General features: G+C 46.3%; 1 protein-coding gene across 8 annotated transcripts in view; it reads right to left on the bottom strand.

The window, feature by feature from the left end:
• Positions 1–24,763, bottom strand: part of PCBP3 (poly(rC) binding protein 3) — a 237,492-nt gene that overhangs the window by 54,757 nt on the left and 157,972 nt on the right. For all 8 annotated transcript variants that reach the window (XM_018052257.1, XM_018052252.1, XM_018052282.1 and 5 more), the window contains one exon: positions 3,338–3,468. In XM_018052257.1, coding sequence (XP_017907746.1) covers positions 3,338–3,347 — 10 coding nt within the window. In that variant the 5' untranslated portion in view covers positions 3,348–3,468. The remainder of the gene's footprint in view (positions 1–3,337; positions 3,469–24,763) is intronic.

The following is a 24,763-nucleotide window of genomic DNA, read 5'->3' as shown; positions in this document are numbered from 1 at the left end:
TACGGCTCCCATTGGTCTCAGGTTGGAGACCTCGTGACATGGGATCAGGCACATGTGACCTACTTTTTGCCCGCTCCCCTCGTTCCGCAGGAGGGTGCGCCTGGCGGATGGGCTGTCATTCCAATGACTCCGTCCCCCGACAGGGGCCACCGCACAGACTGCCGTGCCTGCAGGACATCGCGTGGCCGCTCACCCTGGAGAGGAGGGGGGCAGAGGCCTCAGGCCCCCGTCAACTGAAATGCAGCGCTGCAGACCCAAGCAGCCTCCTCTCAGCTGTGGCTGTGCTCGGGCTGGGTCCCTCCAGGACCGTCCGGAAGGTATGGCCCGCGAATCCTCTTCTCTTCCCTGTTTCCTCTCTGTGGTCAGGAGCTTCCAGATGCTGCCCCAGGAGTCAGTTGCACAGGAGCTGAGCCTCGACAGCCCCGTGCTGCCCAAGAGGAGCGAGCCTGACAGTGGGCCTCTCACCTGGGCAGTGAGATGAATGGAATGACCCAGACCTTGAGACTACGTAGAGGATGCAGCTGGTCCCTCATCAGAGTGGGCACCTACCACCATGCACGAGAGGTGACTTATTACCTCTCTCTCTCGACAGCTCACCCCAAATCAGGTGCAGATAAATGAAAAGACCAAGCTCCTAACCAACTGGCTGTGGGGAACTTCACCCAGAAGACTCGCTGGCTCGGAGGATGGGCCTCACCCTGCCAGGTGCTGTCAGGCCCTGCAGGGAGAGCCCGCAGGGCATGGGGGCGCCTCCTGAGAGAGCCCGCAGGGTGCTGGAGCACTGTGCAATGCCAGCAGAGGTGCACCCACAGGTGGTAGCATGACAGTTTGCTGCCAAATCAGCCTGATTGTTCGTTACAGGAAAAAATGGAAAATGTGTGTAATGCAAACCACCAGTAACATCATCCCCAGAAAGACCACCGAAGAGAGTGGGGTGTTCTGAAGTCGACCTACTCAGACATCTTTCCAGTAGGCATGTATCATTATATTTTTAACAAAAATAGGACCAAGCCACCCATGATTGTTCTTTTTCCCCACTTAACATTATACATGAAATATTTTTCTATGTTGCTGTATGTAAATCTGCACAGTAGTCAAATTTCCTATGGTATCAAACTGTAAGCATAAGATTTTGTGCATTTAATTTTATGCATTTTCATGCATAAGGATATAGTCAGCTGCAAGGACTCTATGCTCTGCGTCCCTGAATCATTATCTTAAACAATGCTTTCATAGTACTCCTTGGGCGGACCTGTCTCTGCCATCTTTTATCAACTTGGAACGTTTCTTTATAGAAGGAAGGTTAAAGGACACGTGCTTGAGGCTCTGGTGTGGGTGACAAACGGGCCTACCAGCAGCACTCCCAAGATGAAGGGCCTTCCCTGTGCTTCGGCCCACCCTGGGGAGCCTGTTAGCAGTGCCATTGAGCTCTGAGACCTGGGGATGCCAGTGCCAGAGGCTGGGCAGAGGTGGAGACTAGGAGCCCTGTGGTGTGCCGTTCGTTGTTGGCTCACCCAGTGCCAGCAGCTCTGTGAGGGGCAGACAGAGCAGTCCTGTCACTCAGTTCGCTCGCGGTCAGAGGGCACGGGCCACCGAGGGCCCCTCTTGGTCACTGGGAAGGCATGGAGAGGACTGGGCACTGGCTTTTGGGTCTGGAGGGAGTGCAAGGTGAGCGAGTGGCCACAGTGAGGCTTGCAGGGTCGGGGGTCACAGCAAGTGGAGGAGCTGCCAAGGAGCTTGCCTGCCTTTGTGCAGGGGGGCAGGGGCTGGCCGGTGCAGAGTCTTTGAAGATGTGACATGGAAACGAACAGTGAGCAGAGGTCATGAAGAACCAGAGTTGAACAGGCGGTGAGGGCTCGGGGACACAAAGGAGGCCAGAGGCCCAGCCAGGATGTCGGGGAGCTGGGGATGGTGGCACCCAGGGCGTGCGGCTGGATGCAGCTGGGCAGACATGGTCAGGACAGGATGGCCCTGCCAGCTGTGCCTGCCTTGCCCATGGGAGCAGCTGGCAAACATTGGGGGAGGCAGAGAGGCCAGTGGGGGCCCCTTGATTCCTGCAGTTGCCAAATGACCACAGCCCGGGATGTGCCAGCTGTGTGGAAGCAGCCTTCCATCCAGCTCCTGTCCAGACCCAGAGCTGCCTCCCAGTAATTGGTCCCTGACTCTCCTGCAAACAGGTACCTGGAGGCTGAAATGTTTACACCTTCCTTGGTACAAAGCAAAGATCAAAACAACTCTGTGCAGGCACCACAGAATTAAACATGCTGAGCTGCAAGTAAAAAAGCAAAACAAACCCAGGCAGACAAGATCTGGGCAGCAGGAGAGAAGCTGGAGGGGACAACAATGAAGGAAAATTTCACAAAGTCAGGCCCAAGTTTTGCGACATTTTAAAGACACAGGTGTTTTTCTGACTGGAGGCAGGCTGACTCGGAACCTATATGACGTGTTATGTCATGAATTTGGGTTAACAAATCACAGCTGAAAACAGGTCCTCAGTGGCCGCCTTGTGACCCTGGGTAAACCAGGTGCCCAGCCTGGAATGTACTCTTCAGGCTTCAGCAATGCCTTTGCAAACTTAAGCACGTGGGTGAATAAACCAGAACTGGCTCAGAGAGGACCACGCCTTACTGCTGAGCAAGAAACCTCAAAGGCTTTCCCTACAGGTGACACACTGAGGTCAGAGATGGTCAGTGCTGCAGGCCTGGGACCTGTGAGGCCCTGGGAGAACTCAGGCCTCAGGGTGCAGGGTGGACGGCAAGGTGGCACACGGAACACACAGGCTCCAGCACACGAGCGTACGGGCTCTTGTGTCCACCCCCACCCCCACGAGGCAGGACGGTCAGCAGCGCCGGGCCGCCTGCAGCGCGAGCACAGAGCCCTACATGCGGCTGGTGTCCCTCAGCGCCAGTAACAGAGCTGGCTCTTAGACTCCCTACTTGGTGGGTGAGGCCACTGAAGCCCGGCAATGGGGCACACATAGGGGAAGGTGTCCCGCGTCTCAGAAATTCCAGGGAAGAAGCTATGGAGAACCCTGTCTGCCTCAGCCGAGACTGGCTTCTTCAAGCTCTGTGTCACCTGGATGCAACCCTTCAAGAGTCAGTGGGCATGCTGGTCCTGCCCGGTCACGTGCAGCACCTCGCTTCTCTGCTCAAGCTTCCTGCTCAGGGCGTGTGCTCTCTCCCTGGCACGGCCCCTGGCTGATGCCGCATCAGGGACTAAAGAGAGCGACACCAGCCTGGCACCACACACGCACACTCCCTGGTTCCAGGGGTGAGTCTGACCCTGTGCACTCCTGGTGACTGGACACACAGACACGTGCTGCGTCCTGGCCACTCACCTTCCCCCATAAGCAGGCTAGACGCGTCAGAGCAGATCCATAGACAGCGTGGGCTCACCCTCGGGACCTAGAGCATCAGAGCTGGTTCTGGCGACTCGCGGGAGGGCTGATGGGTCGTGGGGCCCCGTGACCTGGAACACAAGAACACGGGGTGCGTGAGCTGACTGGTGAGCACCTCGTTTCGGACTGAGCCTCCACAGAACGGCAATGTTTCTTAAGACTTGGCTGTGAGACACGTGGGATGTGACGAAGTGCCTGTGAGGGCTCATCCTGGGACCAGTCCTCTGCCCTGAAGGAGGCAGCTCCACAGACTGGGGGGCTTCCATCTCATAGACAAACAGGACAGAAGCAGAACTTGGCCACACTGTGCACACTTCTGAGACTATAAGTGAAACAGCCAACCTTCTACTTATTTAGCATATATATACATACTGATTTTTTTTTCTAAAATTATGAAATTATATATTAATTTAAGTACATTTCTGGTTTCCCACTTTTTACAGCTGGTATAATAATTTCATTGAAACCCTTCCCTCTCAGCAGGCAATCTGTCCATCTAGTCTTTCCCAGAGTGCACCATTTTCTCCTTGATCTAAGTTTCTTGATTTCTCACTTTTTGAATCCACATTTGTTGCACAAACAGGAAATTTCATACCCAGGCACAAGAACCCATGCTCATGACGTCATCCTCTTTGCTGCATGTCAAGAACAAGAGTATGTTTAGATCTCTGCGCCCTCTTGTCAGATCTCTGCACCTTAGAAGGCTTCTTTACAACAGCGTCCACCCTTTGGAATTGTGAGGTCAGAGCACCAGAAACAATGAGAAGGCCATGTTAAACTTCTCTGCCTTTCTCATGTCAATCTGGTAACCATTTTAGGTAATAAACAACATCACTGAGTCTGTTTCAAGCTCAAAGATTCTTATCTGCATAATGCCAAGGTTTGAAATGAAATAAATGAAAAAACGTGACATGTAAGGAAACGCCATGAAAGATGACATGGAATAAAACCTCCCTCTTTCACAGAGGCTGATGGTGTCCCCGCTGGTGCAGTAAAAGAATCCACGTGTTACTGACTGGAGGGTCAGAGAGGCCTGAAGCTCACGAGTGGGAACTCCTGAGGAAGCAGTGGAAGAATTCTCAGCAAGGAGCCAAAACAACCCCTGAGAAAGGAACAGGCTTTTCACATGGTGCTGGGAAAACTGATATCACACAAGCCAAAGAGTGAATTTGGAGCCTTACCTCACACCATATGCAGAAATTAACTGAAAATGGGTCAGAGATCTAGGCTTAGGAGCTAAAACTGTAAACATCTTGAAAATACTGGAAGAAAAATCTTCATGATACTGGATTTGGAATGCTTTTGTGGATATGACACCAAAAAGCACAGACAGCAACAAACAAGTAGACGAGCTGGACTTCATCAAAATCAAGCTCTTCTGTGCATTAAAGGGCACAGACAGGAAAGCGAAAACACAACCCACACAACAGGAGAGAATATCCGCAAATCAGACCCCTGAGCAGGGTTAATACTCAGACTGCATGTGGAGCTTCCACAACTCAATAATAAAGAACCTAAAAATATACAAAGGACTTGAGGATATATTTCTCTAAGGAAGATAAAGAAATGGCCAGTAAGCATGGGAAAAATAACTCAACATCATTGGGTATTAGAGAAATGTAAGTCAAAACCACAGTGAGGTACTTGAAGAGAAGCTGCTCAGTCATGTCTGACTCTTTACGACCCCATGGACTGTATCCTGCCAGGCTCCTCTGTACATGGAATTTTCCAGGCAACAATACTGGAGTAAGTTGCCATTTTCTTCTCCGGGGATCTTCCCAATCCAGGGATTGAACCCAGGTCTCCTGCACTGCAGGCAGACTCTTTACCATATGAGTCACTTGGAAAAGCCCGTGAGCTACTTAGGGTGGCTGTAATAGCAACAACAGTAACAATAATGAAAATGATAATAAGAAAAAACAGAAAATAACAAATATCAGCAAGGACACGGAAAACTGGAGTCTTCATCTATTGCTGGTAGAAATATAAACTGGTGTGACCACTTGGGAAATCAGTCTGGCAGCTCCTCAAAGAGTAAAACCTAGAATTACCATATGACCTAGCAACCCCACTCTGAGGCTTGTACCCAAGGGAGTGAAGACGTATATCCGCACAAAACCTTGCACTTGGGCGTTCACAGCAGTGCTGCTCAAGACAGTCAAAAAAGTGGAAAGAACCCAACGTGCATCAACTGATGATGGTGGATCAACAAACAGTTGCCTATCCTTACAGCAGGACGTTACTCAGTTGCAAAAAGGGGTGAGGAACTGACATGCGCTACAATGGGGATGAAGCCTGAAGACATAACACAAAGGGCAAGAAGCTAGATGCAGAAAGCCGTGTCTGTGATCCTATTTACAGTAAACATCCAGAACCAGGACAGAAAGTGACCCACGGTCCTAGGGCTGAGGAGAGAGGGCAGTGTGATGAGCGTGGGCTTCCTTTTGGGGCAATGAGAATGTTCTGGATTAGACAGTGGTGATGGCTGCACACCTTTGTGAGATGCTAAAAACAACTAAATGTACACTTGTAAAGTATGAATTGTATGGCATGTGAATTACACTCAATTAAAAAAACAAAGGTAATTAATAAATGCCAGCAATGTAAGAGGCCCCAGGTTCAATCCCTGGGTGGGGAAGATCCCCTGGAGAAGAGAATGGCAACCCACTCCAGTATTCTTGCCTGGAAAATCCCTTGGAAAGAGGGACTCGGGGAGCTACAGTTCATGGGGTCACAAAGGGAATGGAAGAGACCTTGTATTAAACATCACAGAGTTAACCTGTGTCTGCTGCTGCTGCTGCTGCTAAGTCGCTTCAGCCGTGTCCAACTCTGTGTGACCCTATAGACAGCAGCCCACCAGGCTCCACCGTCCCTGGGATTCTCCAGGCAGGAACACTGGAGTGGGTTGCCATTTCCTTCTCCAGTGCATGAAAGTGAAAAGTGAAAGTGAAGTCGCTCAGTCGTGTCCAACTCTTAGCGACCCCATGGACTGCAGCCTACCAGGCTCCTCCGTCCATGGGATTTTCCAGGCAAGAGTGCTGGAGTGGGGTGCCGTGTCTACCCCACTCTTAAAGGAACTGCACTGGAATGACGCTCACAAACGGCACAGACACACAAGCACTGAGAAGTCAGGAGGAGAGAGGAGAACCGACAAAGAGCTGTCAGTGCACCCCTGCGAACTGGGACGTGGGTGAACACAAGGTAAATGAGGAGCAAAGCAAAGACAGGGAAACCGCAGCCTCTAACAGCACTGAACAGGGGAGCCGGCTGTTCACCCTGCATTCCAGAAAGAGCAGGGCCGCGCAGAGTGGCTCCATGGGCCGGGGGTGCATGTCGGGTGAGAACAACTGTGCCGATGAGAATGGTCTGTGAGGAAGCTTCGGGGTCATGAGTGCCACGGTGGCCACCATCCAGCACTCCTGGACAACCAGAGGTTTCCTCTTGGGAGTGGGTGACTCTGCAGGGTAGAAATGCCGATGTGGATCTGGGAGTGTCACGGGGAAGAGAACGGGAGGAACACGAGATCCTGCGCCTCTCCCAGGGCTGCCAGTGCCCCAGCAGACAGGGCCCCCCTCGCTGCGAGCCACACAGAGCAGAAAGACTGTGACAGTCGTTTCCGATGAAAATGTAAGAAAGCCAGAAATTAATGAGCTGAAGGACATTCCATTTGAAATTGACATCCTCTGAGAACTCGTTTACTAGACACGTAGCTCCAACAAGGCATCACGTCTGGTAAGGGCACCAGGAGACCAGTAGTCCGGAAAGTGACGTGACAGACCCGTGTGCGTGGTGACCCACTTTCTTCAACATCAGCAGCACACTTCAGAGGGTGGGGGCACCGAGCTCCCTGCAGAGTGAGGTGTGATCGCTGGGGACAGTCTCAGAGCAAAGCCTCCATTGTTCTGCCTTCAAAACTTAACTGGTGCTGGGAAGGGGGCAACAGAGGAGATAACGTGGGGTCCGTGACCCCCTCCTCACCTCTACCGCCATCCCTCACTGCACAATCCACTCAGAGACAGCAGGAGCGATGGTTTTCAGCATCTTGCTGAACAGACCGCCACAACAAATCAGTTTCAAAGGACCAGAGCCCAAGGACAGCTTGTGCCCTCACAAGCACAGTCCAGACAAAGCGGCCTGCTGAGCCGTAAATGACACACACACACACACAGGCAGACACATGTGCGCGCCTGGGGGGGCATGAGCGGCTCCTGCTGGCATCTATGCCTTCATGTGGGGCCTGACTTCTATGGATATCTGAGAAGTTAGATGCCCAGGGGCAGTGCTGTCCTCTGCCCTCCTGGGCATCCTCCCAGGAAGGCTGGGTGACAGGAGGGGAGTGGACCAGGAGAGGAGAAGGGACAAGGGAGGAGAGGGGACAAAGGAGGAGAGGGGACAAGAGAGGAGAGGGGACAGGAGAAGAATGGGGCTGGAGAGGAGGGTGACAGGAGAGGAGGAGGGACAGGAGAGGAGGGGGACAGGAGAGGAGGGGATAGGAGAGGAGGAGGGACAGGAGAGGAGGGGACAGGAGAGGAGGGGACAGGAGAGGAGGAGGGAGGGGAGAGGAGGAGGGGGGAGAGGAGAGGAGGAGGGACAGGAGAGGAGGGAGACAGGAGAGGAGGAGGGACAGGAGACGAGGGGACAGGAGAGAAGGGGACAGGAGAGGAGGGGACAGGAGAGGAGGGGACAGGAGAGGAGGAGGGAGGGGAGAGGAGGAGGGAGGGGAGAGGAGGAGGGGGAGAGGAGAGGAGGAGGGACAGGAGAGGAGGGAGACAGGAGAGGAGGGGACAGGAGAGGAGGGGACAGGAGAGGAGGGGGGACAGGAGAGGAGGGGACAGGAGAGGAGGGGACAGGAGGAGGAGGCAGGGGAGGGAGAGGAGGAGGGGACAGGAGAGAGGAGGGACAGGAGAGGAGGGGGACAGGAGAGGAGGGGGACAGGAGAGGAGAGGGACAGGAGAGGAGGAGGGACAGGAGAGGAGGAGGGACAGGAGAGGAGGGGGGACAGGAGAGGAGGGGACAGGAGAGGAGGGGACAGGAGAGGAGGAGGGGCAGGAGAGGAGGGGAGACAGAGGAGGAGAGACAGAAGTGGAGGGGACAGGAGAAGAGGAGGGACAGGAGAGGAGGGGGATAGGAGAGGAGGGGGGACAGGAGAGGAGGGGGGACAGGAGAGGAGGAGGGACAGGAGAGGAGGGGGACAGGAGGAGGAGGGAGGGACAGGAGAGGAGGAGGGGACAGGAGAGGAGGGGACAGGAGAGGAGGGGACAGGAGAGGAGGGGGACAGGAGGGAGGGGGACAGGAGAGGAGGGGACAGGAGAGGAGGGGGACAGGAGAGGAGGGGGACAGGAGAGGAGGGGGACAGGAGAGGAGGGGGACAGGAGAGGAGGGGACAGGAGAGGAGGAGGGGCAGGAGAGGAGGAGAGACAGAAGAGGAGGGGACAGGAGAGGAGGAGGGACAGGAGAGGAGGGGGACAGGAGAGGAGGGGGACAGGAGAGGAGGGGACAGGAGAGGAGGGGGACAGGAGAGGAGGGGGGACAGGAGAGGAGGAGGGACAGGAGAGGAGGGGGGACAGGAGAGGAGGGGACAGGAGAGGAGGGAAGGAGAGGAGGGGGGACAGGAGAGGAGGGGACAGGAGAGGAGGGGACAGGAGAGGAGGGGGGACAGGAGAGGAGGAGGGACAGGAGAGGAGGGGGGACAGGAGAGAGGAAGGAGGAGGGGACAGGAGAGGAGGGGGACAGGAGAGGAGGGGGACAGGAGAGGAGGGGACAGGAGAGGAGAGGGGATAGGGAGAGGAGGAGGGACAGGAGAGGAGGGGGACAGGAGAGGAGGGACAGGAGAAGGGACAGAGGGAGAGATAGGAGAAGAATGGGGCTGGAGAGGAGGGGGGAGAGGAGAGGAGGGGGGATGGAAGAGGAGGGGGACAGGAGAGGAGGGGGACTGGATGGGGAGGGGACAGGAGAGGAGGGGACAGGGGAGGAGGGGGCAGCCGAGGACAGATAGGGGTGGGGAGGAGAGGAGCGTAACAGGAGAGGTGGGGAACAGTAGAGGAGGGGGGTAGGAGAGGAGGGGAGTCTGGATGAGGGCAGGCCGGCAGGTGCCCTTGAAGGAGGGAGCACGTAGAACATGTGGAAAACAGGGCTGAAAGGGATTTTGATGAACCACGCTGTCTTAACACCAGTCATCTGGCTGCTGAAGGTGACAGGGCAGGAGAGAAAAAAGGAGAGAATCACATGCTGATCCAGCCAAGACATGATGCTGACAAGGCACCTCGAAGCCCCCAGATCCTATGGGAGGTTAATCCGAGCAATGACCCTGGGGCCAGAGCAACATACTGCCCATCTGGCAGAGGCGCCGTGGCACCCTCTCACGTGTCACACAAGGACAGTGAACACGGAGAGAGAGGTGGAATAGTGTGTGTGTGTCAAGCTGCACCTGACCTTTAGAAGTTGTGCATTCTCCTAAAGCTCTGAGAGGACAAAACCAAAGTGTTCTAACTCTCAAGGCAAGTCTCCACCAATTCTGAAGACAGGGATTGACAGATCACGCTTTCCACCCAGGGGGCAATTAAATTAGAAACCATTAGCAAAGAGATAACTCTGTAATGCTCCTGGATGTAACACTTTTAGTTCAGTTCAGTTCAGTCGCTCAGTCGCGTCCGACTCTTTGCGACCCCATGAATCGCAGCACGCAAGGCCTCCCTGTCCATCACCAACTCCTGGAGTTCACTCAGACTTGGATCCATCGAGTCAGTGATGCCATCCAGCCATCGTGTCCTCTGTCGTCCCCTTCTCCTCCTGCCCCCAATCCCTCCCAGCATCAGGGTCTTTTCCAATGAGTCAACTCTTTGCATGAGGTGGCCAAAGTACAGGAGTTTCAGCTTTAGCATCATTCCTTCCAAAGAAATCCCAGGGTTGATCTCCTTCAGAATGGACTAGTTGGATCTCCTGGCAGTCCAAGGGACTCTCAAGAGCCTTCTCCAACACCACAGTTCAAATGCATCAATTCTTCGGTGCTCAACCTTCTTCACAGTCCAACTCTCACATCCATACATGACTACTGGAAAAACCATAGCCTTGACTACACAGACCTTAGTCGGCAAAATAATGTCTCTGCTTTCGAATATGCTATCTAGGTTGGTCATAACTTTTCTTCCAAGGAGTAAGCATCTTTTAATTTCATGGCTGCAGTCACTATCTGCAGTGATTTTTGGAGCCCCCAAAATAAAGTCTGACACTGTTTCCACTGTTTCCCCATCTATTTCCCATGAAGTGATGGGACCGGAGGCCATGATCTTCGTTTTCTGAATGTTGAGCTTTAAGCCAACTTTTTCACTCTCCACTTTCACTTTCATCAAGAGGCTTTTTAGCTCCTCTTCACTTTCTGACATAAGGGTGGTGTCATCTGCATATCTGAGGTTATTGATATTTCTCCCGGCTCTCTTGATTCCAGCCTGTGCTTCTTCCAGCCCAGTGTTTCTCATGACGTACTCTGCATATGAGTTAAATAAGCAGGGTGACAATATACAGCCTTGATGTACTCCTTTTCCTATTTGGAACCAGTCTGTTGTTCCATTGTCCAGTTCTAACTGTTGCTTCCTGACCTGCATACAGATTTCTCAAGAGGCAGGTCAGGTGGTCTTGTATTCCCATCTCTCTTAGAATTTTCCACAGCTTATTGTGATCCACACAGTCAAAGGCTTTGGCATAGTCAATAAAGCAGAAATAGATGTTTTCCTGGAACTCTCTTGCTTTTTCCATGATCCAGTGGATGTTGGCAATTTGATCTCTGGATACTCTGCCTTTTCTAAAACCAGCTTGAACATCAGGAAGTTCACGGTTCCCGTATTGCTGAAGCCTGGCTTGGAGAATTTTGAGTCTTACTTTACTAGTGTGTGAGATGAGTGCAATTGTGCGGTAGTTTGAGCATTCTTTGGCATTGTCTTTCTTTGGGATTGGAATGAAAACTGACCTTTTCCAGTCCTGTGGCCATTGCTGAGTTTTCCAAATTTGCTGGCATATTGAGTGCAGCACTTTCACAGCATCATCTTTCAGGATTTGAACTAACTCTACTGGAAGTCCATCACCTCCACTAGCTTTGTTCGTAGTGATGCTTTCTAAGGCCCACTTGACTTTACATTCCAGGATGTCTGGCTCTAGATGAGTGATCACACCATTGTGATTATTCGGGTCATGAAGATCTTTTTTGTACAGTTCTTCTGTGTATTCTTGCCACCTTTTCTTAATATCTTCTGCTTCTGTTAAATGGTAACACTTTTAAAATGAGTCTAAATAAGAAATGATGGGACTTGATGAAATCAGAAGGTCATAAAACCCAATGATAATGAAAGTACTGTATGCCAAAATTCATACCATTCACCTACAACAGAACTTAAAGAAAGGTTTACAGCTTTTAATAGCCTACACTAGTGATAAAGAAGGTCAGAAAACTAGTAAATAGAAAATCCAATGTTAGAAGTTAGAAAAAAAAGAGGAAGTATTCACAGAAAATAAAAAGAACTTAATTATAATAAATATAATATAAATAAAATATTGCATATAAACCTGGAATGTTGGGTCCATGAATCAAGGCAAACTGGAAGTGATCAAACAGGAGATAGCAAGAGTGAATGTCAACATTTTAGGAATCAGTGAACTAAAATGGACTGAAATAGGTGAATTTAACTCAGATTATCATTATATCTATTACTGTGGGCAACAATCCTTTAGAAGAAATGGAGTAGCCATCGTAGTCAACAAAAGAGTTTGAAATGCAGTACTTGGATGCAGTTTCAAAAATGACAGAATGATCTTTGTTCATTTCCAAGGCAAACCATTCAATATCATGGTAATCCAAGTCTATGCCCCTGCCAATAATGCTGAAGAAGCTGAAGTTGAATGGTTCTATGAAGACCTACAAGATCTTCTAGAATTAACACCCAAAAAGGATGTCCTTTTCATTATAGGGGACAGGAATGCAAACCTAGGAAGTCAAGAAACACCTGGAGTAATAGGCAAATTTGGCCTTGGAGTACAGAATGAAGCAGAGCAAAGGTTAATAGAGTTCTGCCAAGAGAATGCACTGGTCATAGCAAACACCCTCTTCCAACAACACAAAAGACTCTACACATGGACATCACCAGATGGTCAACACCAAAATCAGACTGATTATATTCTTTGCAGCTGAAGATGGAGAAGCTCTATACAGACAGCAAAAACAAGACTGGGAGCTCAGATCAAGAACCCCTTATTGCCAAATTCACACTTAAATTGAAGAAAGTAGGGAAAACCAGTAGACCATTCAGGTATGACCTAAATTAAATCCCTAATGATTACATAGTGGAAGTGAGAAATAGATTTAAGAGACTAGATCTGATAGACAAGAGTTTTGGATGAATTATGGACAGAGGTTCATGACACTGTACAGGAGACGAGGAGCAAGACCATACCCATGGAAAAGAAATGCAAAAAAGCAAAATGGCTGTCTGAGGAGGCCTTACAAATAGCTGTGAAAAGAGAAGCCAAAGCAAAGAGGAAAAGAAAAGCTATATCTACCTGAATGCAGAGTTCCAGAGAATAGCAAGGACAGATAAGAAAGCCTTCCTCAGGGATCAATGCAAAGAAATAAAGGAAAACAACACAATGGGAAAGACTAGAGATCTCTTCAAGAAAATTAGAGATACCAAGGGAACATTTCATGCAAAGATGGGCTTGAAAAAGGACAGAAATGGTATGGACCTAACAGAAGCAGAAGATACTAAGAAAAGGTGGCAAGAATACACAGAAGAACTGTACAAAAAAGATCTTCACGACCCAGATAATCATGATGGTGTGATCACTCATCTAGAGCCAGACATCCTGGAATGTGAAGTCAAGTGGGCCTTACGAAGCATCACTACGAACAAAGCTAGTGGAGGTGATGGAATTCCAGTGGAGCTGTTTCAAATCCTGAAAGATGATGCTGTGAAAGTGCTGCACTCAATATGCCAGCAAATTTGGAAAACTCAGCAATGGCCACAGGACTGGAAAAGGTCAGTTTTCATTCCAATCCCTAAGAAAGGCAATGCCAAAGAATGTTCAAACTACTGCACAATTGCACTCATCTCACACACTAGTAAAGTAAGACTCAAAATTCTCCAAGCCAGGGTTCAACAATACGTGAACCTCCAGATGTTCAAGCTCAAGGCAGAGGAACCAGAGATCAAATTGCCAACATCCACTGGATCATCAACAGAGTTCCAGGAAAACATCTATTTCTGCTTTATTGACTATGCCAAAGCCTTTGACTGTATGGATCACAATAAGCTGTGGAAAATTCTAAGAGAGATGGGAATATAAGACCACCTGACCTGCCTCTTGAGAAATCTGTATGCAGGTCAGGAAGCAGCAGTTAGAACTGGACATGGAACAACAGACTGGTTCCAAATAGGAAAAGGAGTACATCAAGGCTGTATATTGTCACCCTGCTTATTTAACTCATACGCAGAGTACGTCATGAGAAACGCTGGGCTGGAAGAAGCACAGGCTGGAATCAAGATTTCCAGGAGAAATATCAATAACCTCAGATATGCAGATGACACCACCCTTATGGCAGAAAGTGAAGAAGAACTAAAGAGCCTCTTGATGAAAGTGAAAGAGGAGAGTGAAAATGTTGGCTTAAAGCTCAACATTCAGAAATCATGGCCTCCAGTCCCATCACTTCATGGCAAATAGATGGGAAAACAGTGGGAAAACAGTGGAAACAGTGTCAGACTTTATTTTTGGGGGCTCCAAAATCACTGCAGATGGTAACTGCAGATGGTAACTGCAGCTGTGAAATAGAAATATGCTTACTCCTTGGAAGAAAAGTTATGACCAACCTAGATAGCATATTAAAAAGGAGAGACGTTGCTTTGACAACAAAGGTCCATCTAGTCAAGGCTATCGTTTTTTCAACAGTCATGTATGGATGTGAGAATTGGAGTATAAAGAAAGCTGAGCACTGAAGAATTGATGCATTTGAACTGTGGTGTTGGAGGAGACTCTTGAGAGTCCCTTTGACTGCCAGGAGATCCAACCAGTCCATCCTAAAGGAAATCAGTCCTGAATATTCATCGGAAGGATTGATGTTGAAGCTGAAACTCCAATACTTTGGCCATCTGATGCAAAGAGCTGACCATTTGAAAAGACCTTGATGCTGGGAAAGATTGAAGGCAAAGGCAGTCCTGGTGGAGGAATAGGACGGGGAGACCACTTTCTCCCCCACAAATTCATCAAAAGAACATTTGAATGCTGAGCAAATTCCACAAAACAACTTCTGAACGCTGGTAGAGGACATCAGGCACCCAGAAAGGCAGCCTATTGTCTCTGAAAGGAGGTAGGACAAACTATAAAAGATAAAAAGAGAGACAAAAGAGGTAGAGATGGAGATTCCTCCCAAGAAGGGAGTCTTAAAAAAGAGAGAAGTTTCCAAACACCAGGAAACACTCTCTCTGGCGGGTCTGTGGCGAGCCTTCAGATCTCAGAGGGCAAAATAACGGGGAGGAAAAAAAAAATTAAAACCCACAGATTGTATGCCTAATAGCAACTCCCAGTGGAGGAGCAGCCCAGATGCTCACATCCCCCACTAGCAAGCGGGGGCTGGACAGGGAGGCGTGGGCTGCATTGCTTAGGGTAAGGACCGGGCCTGAATGCCCCAAGGGCAATCTGAGGGAATTAGCTTGAGATAGCACCCCAGACTGTGGGATAGCTATCCAGTGAAAAGCCCTAACCTAAGACACTGCCAGGCCCGCTCAGAGAACAATGGGCTGAGCAGAGCTAGCCGGCTGTAGACTGGCCCATCCACCACTGGAGACAGGCAGGCGAGGGCAGCCAGAGCCAGAAGGGGGCAATTGTGGCCCCAGAGAGGCATCCTATACCAAACTGCAATGAGACTTCGTTGCTAACCAAGACTTCTTGGGATTCTGGACAGTCGACATCCGCTGGGAGGGTCACAGCCAGAGATCAGCTCCCCAGAAGAGACACATGGCACACCTGAGAAGGCGCGCCCATTGTACACCCAGAAAACCAAGTGGCTGGGACGGGAGAGGTAATAAGTTGCAGCCTTCAACTGGGGGCAACTGTGCTCACCAAGCACCTGGTCACCTGAGCTGCTCAGACCTGGGATGGGCACAAATGCAGGCCCAACCAAGTCTGCACCTTTGTGGAGTACCTGAGAACCTGAACTTGAGTGGCTTAGACCTGGGGAGTGCATGCAACCCAGTGCCTGCCTCAGACAGTTCCCAGCAGAGCAATCTAGAGCCTGAGCAGTGTAGACTGGGAAAGCACACACACCGTGAGCGAGGGCAAACCCAGTGTGGCTGAATCACTGTGAGCACACACCAGTGATATTTGTTTGCAGTGTTCCTCCCTCCCCACAACACGACTGAACAAGTGAGCCTAAAAAAAGTGATCACCACCACCCCGCTGGTGTCAGGGCAGAAATTAGACACTGAAGAGACCAGCAAACAGGAGAAGCTAAAATAAACAGAGGGAACCACTTTGGAAGTGACAGGTGCAATAGATTGAAACCCTGTAGTTAGCACCGACTACATAGGAAGGGGCCTATAGATCTTGAGAAGTATAAGTTGGATCAAGGAACTATCTGAAAATGAACTGACCCCACACTGTCTGCAACAGCTCCAGAGAAAGTCCTAGATATATTTTTACTATTATCATTTTTTAAATTAAAAAATTAAAAAAATTTTTAAAGTCTATTACTCCTTTAATTTTCATTTTTATAACCTACTTCACCTTGCAAAAAAAAGACCCTATTTTTAAACCAAACTTCACATATATATATATATATATATATTTTATAATTTTGTGACTTTTTTAATATTGTATTTTTGAGAATCTAACCTCTACTCTAGATTTTTAATCTTTGCTTTTTGGTATTTGTTATCAACTTTGTACCTTTAAGAACCCAATCTTCAGTACCCATTTTTACTTGGGAGCGAGATCACTGGCCTGATTGCTCTCTCCCCCTTTTGACTCTCCTTTTTCTCCACCAAGTTGCCTCTATCTCCCCCCTCCACCTTTTCTTCTCTACCCAACTCTGTGAATCTCTTTGTGTGTTCCAGGTTGTGAAGAACACTTATGGAACTGATTACTGGCTGCATCTGTCTCTCTCCTTTTGATTCCCCCTTTTATCCTCCTGGCCACCTCTGTCTCCTTCCTCCCTCTTCTCATCTCTGTGGAACTCCATGAACATCTCTGAGGGGTCCAGACTGTGGAAAGAACATAGGGAAGTGATTATTGGCTAGCTTGCTCTCTCCCCTTTTGATTCCCCCTCTTCTCCTCCTGGTCACCTGTATCTCCCTCCTCCCTCTTCTCTTCCCCATGTAACTCTGTGTACCTCTCTGGGTGTCCCTCACTTTCACCATTAACCTAAATGTTTTATCACTGGTGCTGTATAGATGGAGAAGTCTTGAGGCTACCATAAGAATAAGACTGAAAACCAGAGGCAGGAGGCTTCAGTCCAAATCCTGAGAACACCTGAGAACTTCTGAATCTAGGGAACATTAATCGATAGGAGCTCATCAAATGCCTCCGTACATACACTGAAACTAAGCAGCACCCAAGGGCCAATGAGTTTCAGAGCAAGACATACCATGCAAATTCTCCAGCAACACAGGAACATAGCCCTGAGCTTCAATATACAGGCTGCCCAAAGTCACACCAAACCCACTGACATCTCAAAACTCATTACTGGACACTTCATTGCACTCCAGAGAGAGAAGAAATCCAGCTCCACCCACCAGAACACTGACACAAGCTTCCCTAACCAGGAAATCTTGACAAACCACCCGTCCAACCCCATCCACAGTGAGGAACCTCCACAATAAACAGGAACCATAAACTGCCAGAATACAGAAAGGCCACCCCAAACACACCAATATAAACAAGAGATGAAAAGGCAGAGAAATACCCAGCAGGTAAAGGAATAGGAAAAATGCCCACCAAACCAAACAAAAGAGGAAGAGATAGGGAATCTACCTGATAAAGAATTCTGAATAATGATAGTGAAAGTGATCCAAAACCTTGAAAACAATTGGAGTTACAGATAAACAGCCTGGAGACAAGGATTGAGAAGATGCAAGAAAGGTTTAACAAGGACCTGGAAGAAATAAAAATGAGTCAAAATATAATGAATAATGCAATAAATGAGATAAAAAACACTCTGGAGGGAACCAACAGTAGAATAATGGAGGCAGAAGATAGGATAAGTGAGGCAGAAGATAAATTGGTAGAAATAAATGAAAGAGAGAGGAAAAAAGAAAAAAGAATTAAAAGAAATGAGGACAACCTCAGAGACCTCTGGGACAATGTTAAATGCCCTAACATTCGAATCATAGGAGTCCCAGAAGAAGACAAAAAGAAAGACCATGAGAAAATACTTGAGGAGATAATAGTTGATGGGGAAGGAAATAATCACCCAAGTCTAGGAAACCCAGAGAGTCCCAAACAGGATAAATCCAAGGTGAAACACCCCAAGACACATATTAATCAAATTAACAAAGATCAAACACAAAGAACAAATATTAAAAGCAGCAAGGGAAAAACCACAAATAACACACAAGGGGATTCCCATAAGGATAACAGCTGATCTTTCAATAGAAACTCTTCAGGCCAGGAGGGAATGGCAGGACATACTTAAAGTGATGAAAGAAAATAACCCACAGACCAGATTACTGTACCTAGCAAGGATCTCATTCAAATATGAAGGAGAAATCAAAAGCTTTACAGACAAGCAAAAGCTGAGAGAATTCAGCACCACCAAACCAGCTCTCCAACAAATGCTAAAGAATCTTCTCCAGACAGGAAACACAGAAAGGGTTTATAAACTTGAACTCAAAACAATAAAGTAAATGGCAATGGAATCATACTTATCAATAATTACCTTAAATGTAAATGGGTTGAATGCCCAAACCAAAAGACAAAGACTGGCTGAATGGATACAAAAAAGCCGCTATATATGTTGTCTACAAGAGACCCACCTCAAAACAAGGAGCACATACAGACTGAAAGTGAAGGGCTGGAAAAAGATATTTCATGCAAATAGAGACCAAAAGAAAGCAGGAGTAGCAATACTCATATCAGATAAAATAGACTTTAAAACAAAGGCTGTGAAAAGAGACAAAGATGGACACTACATAATGATCAAAGGATCAATCCAAGAAGAAGATATAACAATTATAAATATATATGCACCCAACATAGGAGCATGACAATATGTAAGACAAATGCTAACAAGTATGAAAGGGGAAATGAACAATAACCCAATAATAGTGGGAGACTTTAATACCCCACTCATACCTATAGACAGATCAACTAAGCAGAAAATTAACAAGGAAACACAAACTTTAAATAATACAATAGACCAGTTAGACCTAATTGATATTTCTAGGACATTTCACCCCAAAACAATGAATTTCACCTTTTTCTCAAGTGCACACGGAACCTTCTCCAGGATAGAGCACATCCTGGGCCATAAATCTAGCCTTGGTAAATTCAAAAAAACTGAAATCATTCCAAGCTTCTTTTCTGACCACAATGCAGTAAGATTAGATGTCAATTACAGGAGAAAAACTATTAAAAATTCCAACATATGGACGCTGAACAACATGCAGCTGAATAACCAACAAACCACAGAAGAAATCAAAAAAGAAATTAAAATATGCATAGAAACAAATGAAAATGAAAACACAACAACCCAAAACCTATGGACACTGTAAAAGCAGTGCTAAGGGGAAGGGTTCATAGCAATACAGGCTTACCTCAAGAAACAAAAAAAAGTCAAATAAATAACCTAACTCTACACCTAAAGCAACTTGAAAAGGAAGAAATGAAGAAACCCAGGGTTAGTGGAAGGAAAGAAATCTTCAAAAACTAGGGCAGAAATAAATGCAAAAGAAACAAAAGAGACCACAGCAAAAATCAACAAAGCTAAAAGCTGGTTCTTTGAAAGGGTAAATAAAATTGACAAACCATTAGCCAGACTCATCAAGAAACAAAGGGAGAAAAATCAAATCAACAAAATTAGAAATGAAAATGGAGAGATCACAACAGACAATATAGAAATACAAAGGATCATAAGAGACTATTATCAGCAACTACATGCAAATAAAATGGACAACGTGGAAGAAATGGACAAATTCTTAGAAAAGTACAACTTTCCAAAACTGAACCAGGGAGAAATAGAAAATCTTAACAGACCCATCACAAGCACAGAAATTGGAACTGTTATCAGAAATCTTCCACCAAACAAAAGCCAAGGACCAGATGGCTTCACAGCTGAATTCTACCAAAAATTTAGAGAAGAGCTAACACCTATCCTACTCAAACTCTTCTAGAAAATTGCAGAGGAAGGTAAACTTCCAAACTCATTCTATGAGGCCACCATCACCTTAATACCAAAACCTGACAAAGACGCCACAAAAAAAGAAAACCACAGGCCAATATCACTGATGAACATAGATGCAAAAATCCTTAACAAAATTCTAGCAAACAAAATCCAACAACATATTAAAAAGATCATACATCATGACCAAATGGGCTTTATCCCAGGGATGCAAGGATTCTTCAATATCTGCAAATCAATCAATGTAATATACCACATTAACAAATTGAAAAATAAAAACCATATGATTATCTCAATAGATGCAGAGAAAGCCTTTGACAAAATTCAACATCCTTTTATGATAAAAACCCTCCAGAAAGCAGGAATAGAAGGAACATACCTCAACATAATAAAAGCTATATATGACAAACCCACAGCAAACATTATCCTCAGTGGTGAAAAATTGAAAGCATTTCCCCTAGAGTCAGGAACAAGACAAGGGTGCCCACTCTCACCACTACTATTCAACATAGTTTTGGAAGTTTTGGCCACAGCAATCAGAGCAGAAAAAGAAATAAAAGGAATCCAGATTGGAAAACAAGAAGTAAAACTCTCACTGTTTGCAGATGACATGATCCTCTACATAGAAAACCCTAAAGACTCCACCAGAAAATTACTAGAGCTATGAATGAATATTGTAAAGTTGCAGGATATAAAATCAACACACAGAAATTCCTTGCATTCCTATACACTAACAATGAGAAAACAGAAAGAGAAATTAAGGAAACAATTCCATTCACCATAGCAACAAAAAGAATAAAATACTTAGGAACATATCTACCTAAAGAAACAAAAGACCTATATATAGAAAACTATAAAACACTGGTGAAAGAAATCAAAGAGGACACAAATAGATGGAGAAATATACTGTGTTCATGGATCAGAAGAATCAATATAGTGAAAATGAGTATACTCCTCAAAGCAATTTATAGATTCAATGCAATCCCTATCAAGCTACCAACGGTATTTTTCAGAGAACTAGAACAAATAATTTCACAATTTGTATGGAAATACAAAAAACCTCAAATAGCCAAAGCAATCTTGAGAAAGAAGAATGGAACTGGAGGAATCAACCTGCCTGACTTCAGGCTCTACTACAAAGCCACAGTCATCAAGACAGTATAGTACTGGCACAAAGACAGAAATATAGACCAATGGAACAAAATAGAAAGTCTAGAGATAAACCCATGCACCTATGGACACCTTATCTTCGACAAAGGAGGCAAGAATATACAATGGAGAAAAGACAATCTCTTTAACAAGTGGTGCTGGGAAAACTGGTCAACCACTTGTAAAAGAATGAAATGAGAACACTTTCTAACACCATACACAAAAATAATCTCAGAATGGATTAAAGATCTAAACGTAAGACCAGAAACTATAAAACTCCTAGAGGAAAACATAGGCAAAACACTCTCCGACATAAACCACAGCAGGATCCTCTATGACCCACCTCCCAGAATATTGGACAAAAAAGCTAAAATAAACAAATGGGACCTAATTAAAATTAAAAGCTTCTGCACAACAAGGGAAACTATAAGCAAGGTGAAAAGACAGCCTTCAGAATGGGAGAAAATAATAGCAAATGAAGCAATGGACAAAGAATTAATCTCAAAAAATATACAAGCAACTCATGCAGCTCAATTCCAGAAAAATAAACGACCCAATCAAATAGTGGGCCAAAGAACTAAACAGACATTTCTCTAAAGAAGACAAACAGATGGCTAACAAAAAAATGAAAAGATGCTCAACACCACTCATTATCAGAGAAATGCAAATCAAAACCACAATGAGGTACCATTTCACGTCAGTCAGAATAGCTGCTGTCCAAAAGTCTACAAGCAATAAATGCTGGAGAGGGTGTGGACAAAAGGGAATCCTCTTACACTGTTTGTGGGAATGCAAACTAGTACAGCCACTATGGAGAACAGTGTGGAGATTCCTTAAAAAAAATGGAAATAGAACTGCCATATGACCCAGCAGTCCCACTGCTGGGCACACACACTGAGGAAACCAGAATTGAAAGAGACACGTGTACCCCAATGTTCATCGCAGCACTGTTTATAATAGCTAGGACATGAAAGCAACCTAGATGTCCATCAGCAGAGGAATGGATAAGAAAGCTGTGGTACATATACATGATGGAATATTACTCAGCCATTAAAAAGGACACATTTGAATCAGTTCTAACGAGGTGGATGAAACTGGAGCCTATTATACAGAGTGAAGCAAGCCAGAAATAAAAACACCAATACAGTATACTAACGCATATATATGGAATTTAGAAAGATGGTAACAATAACCCTGTATGTGTATGTGAGACAGCAAAAGAGACACAGATGTATAGAACAGTCTTTTGGACTCTGTGGGAGAGGGCAAGGGTGGGATGATATGGGAAAATGGCATTGAAACATGCAAATTGTCACATGTGAAATGAATCGCCAGTCCAGGTTCGACATGATACAGGGTGCTCGGGGCTGGTGCACTGGGATGACCTAGAGGGATGGGATGTGGAGGGAGGTAGGAGGGGGGTTCAGGATTGGGAACATATGTACACCCACGGCGGATTCATGTCAATGTATGGTAAAACCAATAGAATATTGTAAAGTAAAATAAATAAATAAAACTGAGATTAAAATAAAAAAGATTGAAGGTGAGAGAAGAAGGGGACGACAGAGGATGAGATGGTTGAATGGCATCACCGACTCAATGGACATGAGTTTGAGTAAACTCTACGAGTTGGTGATGGATAGGGAGGCCTGGCGTGCTGCAGTCCATGGGGTCACAAAGAGTCGGACACGACTGAGCGACTGAAATGAACTGAACTGAGTTATAATAAAGAATAGAATAGAAATTATGAGATAAGAATCAATTGTGAAAATGAACAAATATAAAATTTGGTTCTTCAAAACAGTCCCCAAAATACGCAAGCCTCTGATGACACACACCTGAGCACACACACACATCATGCATACACCTTTGCACACACCCGAGCATGCCCATGCACACACACGCACACACACGTTTGTGCACTGTCAGAGGAGATCCCACTCTGCAGTAAGAGGCTCTGCTCCTTGCCCCTGGCATCAGTGAGACCAAGGGGGCACCTAGGCCTCCCCCCAGTCCCCTGTGAACAAGGTCCCCCACCCATGTCAGCAGAGACCTGCTAAGACAGATCTTTATAAGGTCCAACATATCATCATAAGAATCAAAATTCCCAAGATGCAAACAAAAGCTGCCTGCTATAACAAAAACTAGGAGCATCTCAACATTAAAGAGAAAAGAAAATCAATAAATGCTAACACTGAGACGATAGAGATATTAGAAATTTCCAACAAGGATTTCAGAGCATCCATCACAAAACTGCTGCAGTGAGCACAAGTGAACAGGCTAAAGTAAGTCTCTAAAAGCCTCAGCAAAGAAGTGGGAAGCCTGAAGAACAACCACAAATTACCAAACACCAGTCAAAATGAAATAACCTTAGTATATCCACAGCCATTAAAGATATGATGGAAACCTGTAATAAACACTCCAGAAAAAAGAGATCTCCAGGTCCAGATGGCTTCACTGGGGGATTTTACCAAACATTTAAGAAAGAATGAACATGAGCTTTAGGCACCCCTGTCTACAAAAACTGAATACTTCCCAGTACATTTTGTGAGGGTGCTGTTACCTTGATACCAAAACTGGAGATAAGACAGCTCAGGAAAAGAAAAATGTAGCCCAATCTCTCTCATGAACATCAACGCAAATAGATTAAATGTTCTTTTAAATTAACAAATGAATCCAGCAAAGTGAAAACAGTTAACGCACCATGGCCAAGTAGGATTTATCCAGATGTGCAATGCTGGCTCCATATTAAAATAATCAGTCAATATATTCTACCATATCAACAAGCAAAAGCATAAAAACCATATGACAATATAAACTCATGGATTAAAATGCATTTGACAAAATTCAATACTTAATTCATGATAAAAATAAAAGCAAGTTAAGAATAAAGGGAAATTATGTCAACTTGACAAACAGCATCTATAAAAAAAACTACAGTTATCATCACACATATGGTGATAGACTGAATGCTTCCCACTGAAGTAGGGACAAGCAGGCTGTGCCTGTTACCTTGTATCCACCATAACACTGCGAGTTCAGCCACTGCAACAAGCAAGGAAAAAAACACAGGCACACAGGCTGAAAAAAGGAAGAAAAACTATCATTGCTGTTTGCAGGTGACACAATTTCCTACCTAGAAAATCTTAAGGAATCTACAAAACAAAACAAAACAAAATTCCTAAAAATAACAAGTGAGTTCAGAATGGTGTGGAATATGAGTCAGATGGTGACTGTAGCCATGAAATTAAAAGACGCTTGCTCCTTGGAAGAAAAGTTATGACCAATCTAGACAGCATATTATGGAGAAGGAAATGGCAACCCACTCCAGTACTCTTGCCTAGAGAATTCCGTGGACAGACGAGCCTGGTAGGCTGCTGTCCATGGGGTCACTCAGAGTCGAACACGACTGAAGTGACTTAGCATGCATGCATGCACTGGAGAAGGAAACGGCAACCCACTCCAGCATTCTTGCCTGGAGAATCCCAGGGACAGAGGAGCCTGTGGGCTGCCATCTATGGGGTGGCACAGAGTCGGACATGACTGAAGCGACTTAGAAGCAGCAGCAGACAGCATATTAAAAAGCAGAGACATTACTTTGCCAACAAAGGTTCAGTTCAGTTCAGTTCAGTTCAGTTCCTTCTGACTCTTTGCGACCCCATGAATCGCAGCACGCCAGGCCTCCCTGTCCATCACCAACTCCTGGAGTTCACTCAGTTTCATGTCCATCGAGTCGGTGATGCCATTCAGCCATCTCATCCTCTGTCGTCCCCTTCTCCTCCTGCCCCCAATCCCTCCCAGCATCAGGGTCTTTTCCAGTGAGTCAACTCTTCACATGAGGTGGC

This window comes from Capra hircus, chromosome 1 (genome assembly GCF_001704415.2).
Source record: "Capra hircus breed San Clemente chromosome 1, ASM170441v1, whole genome shotgun sequence".
Classification (NCBI taxonomy): Eukaryota; Metazoa; Chordata; class Mammalia; order Artiodactyla; family Bovidae; genus Capra; species Capra hircus.
The sequence above is the reverse complement of the archived record's forward strand: the minus strand, read 5'-3'. Positions and strand labels throughout refer to the sequence as shown.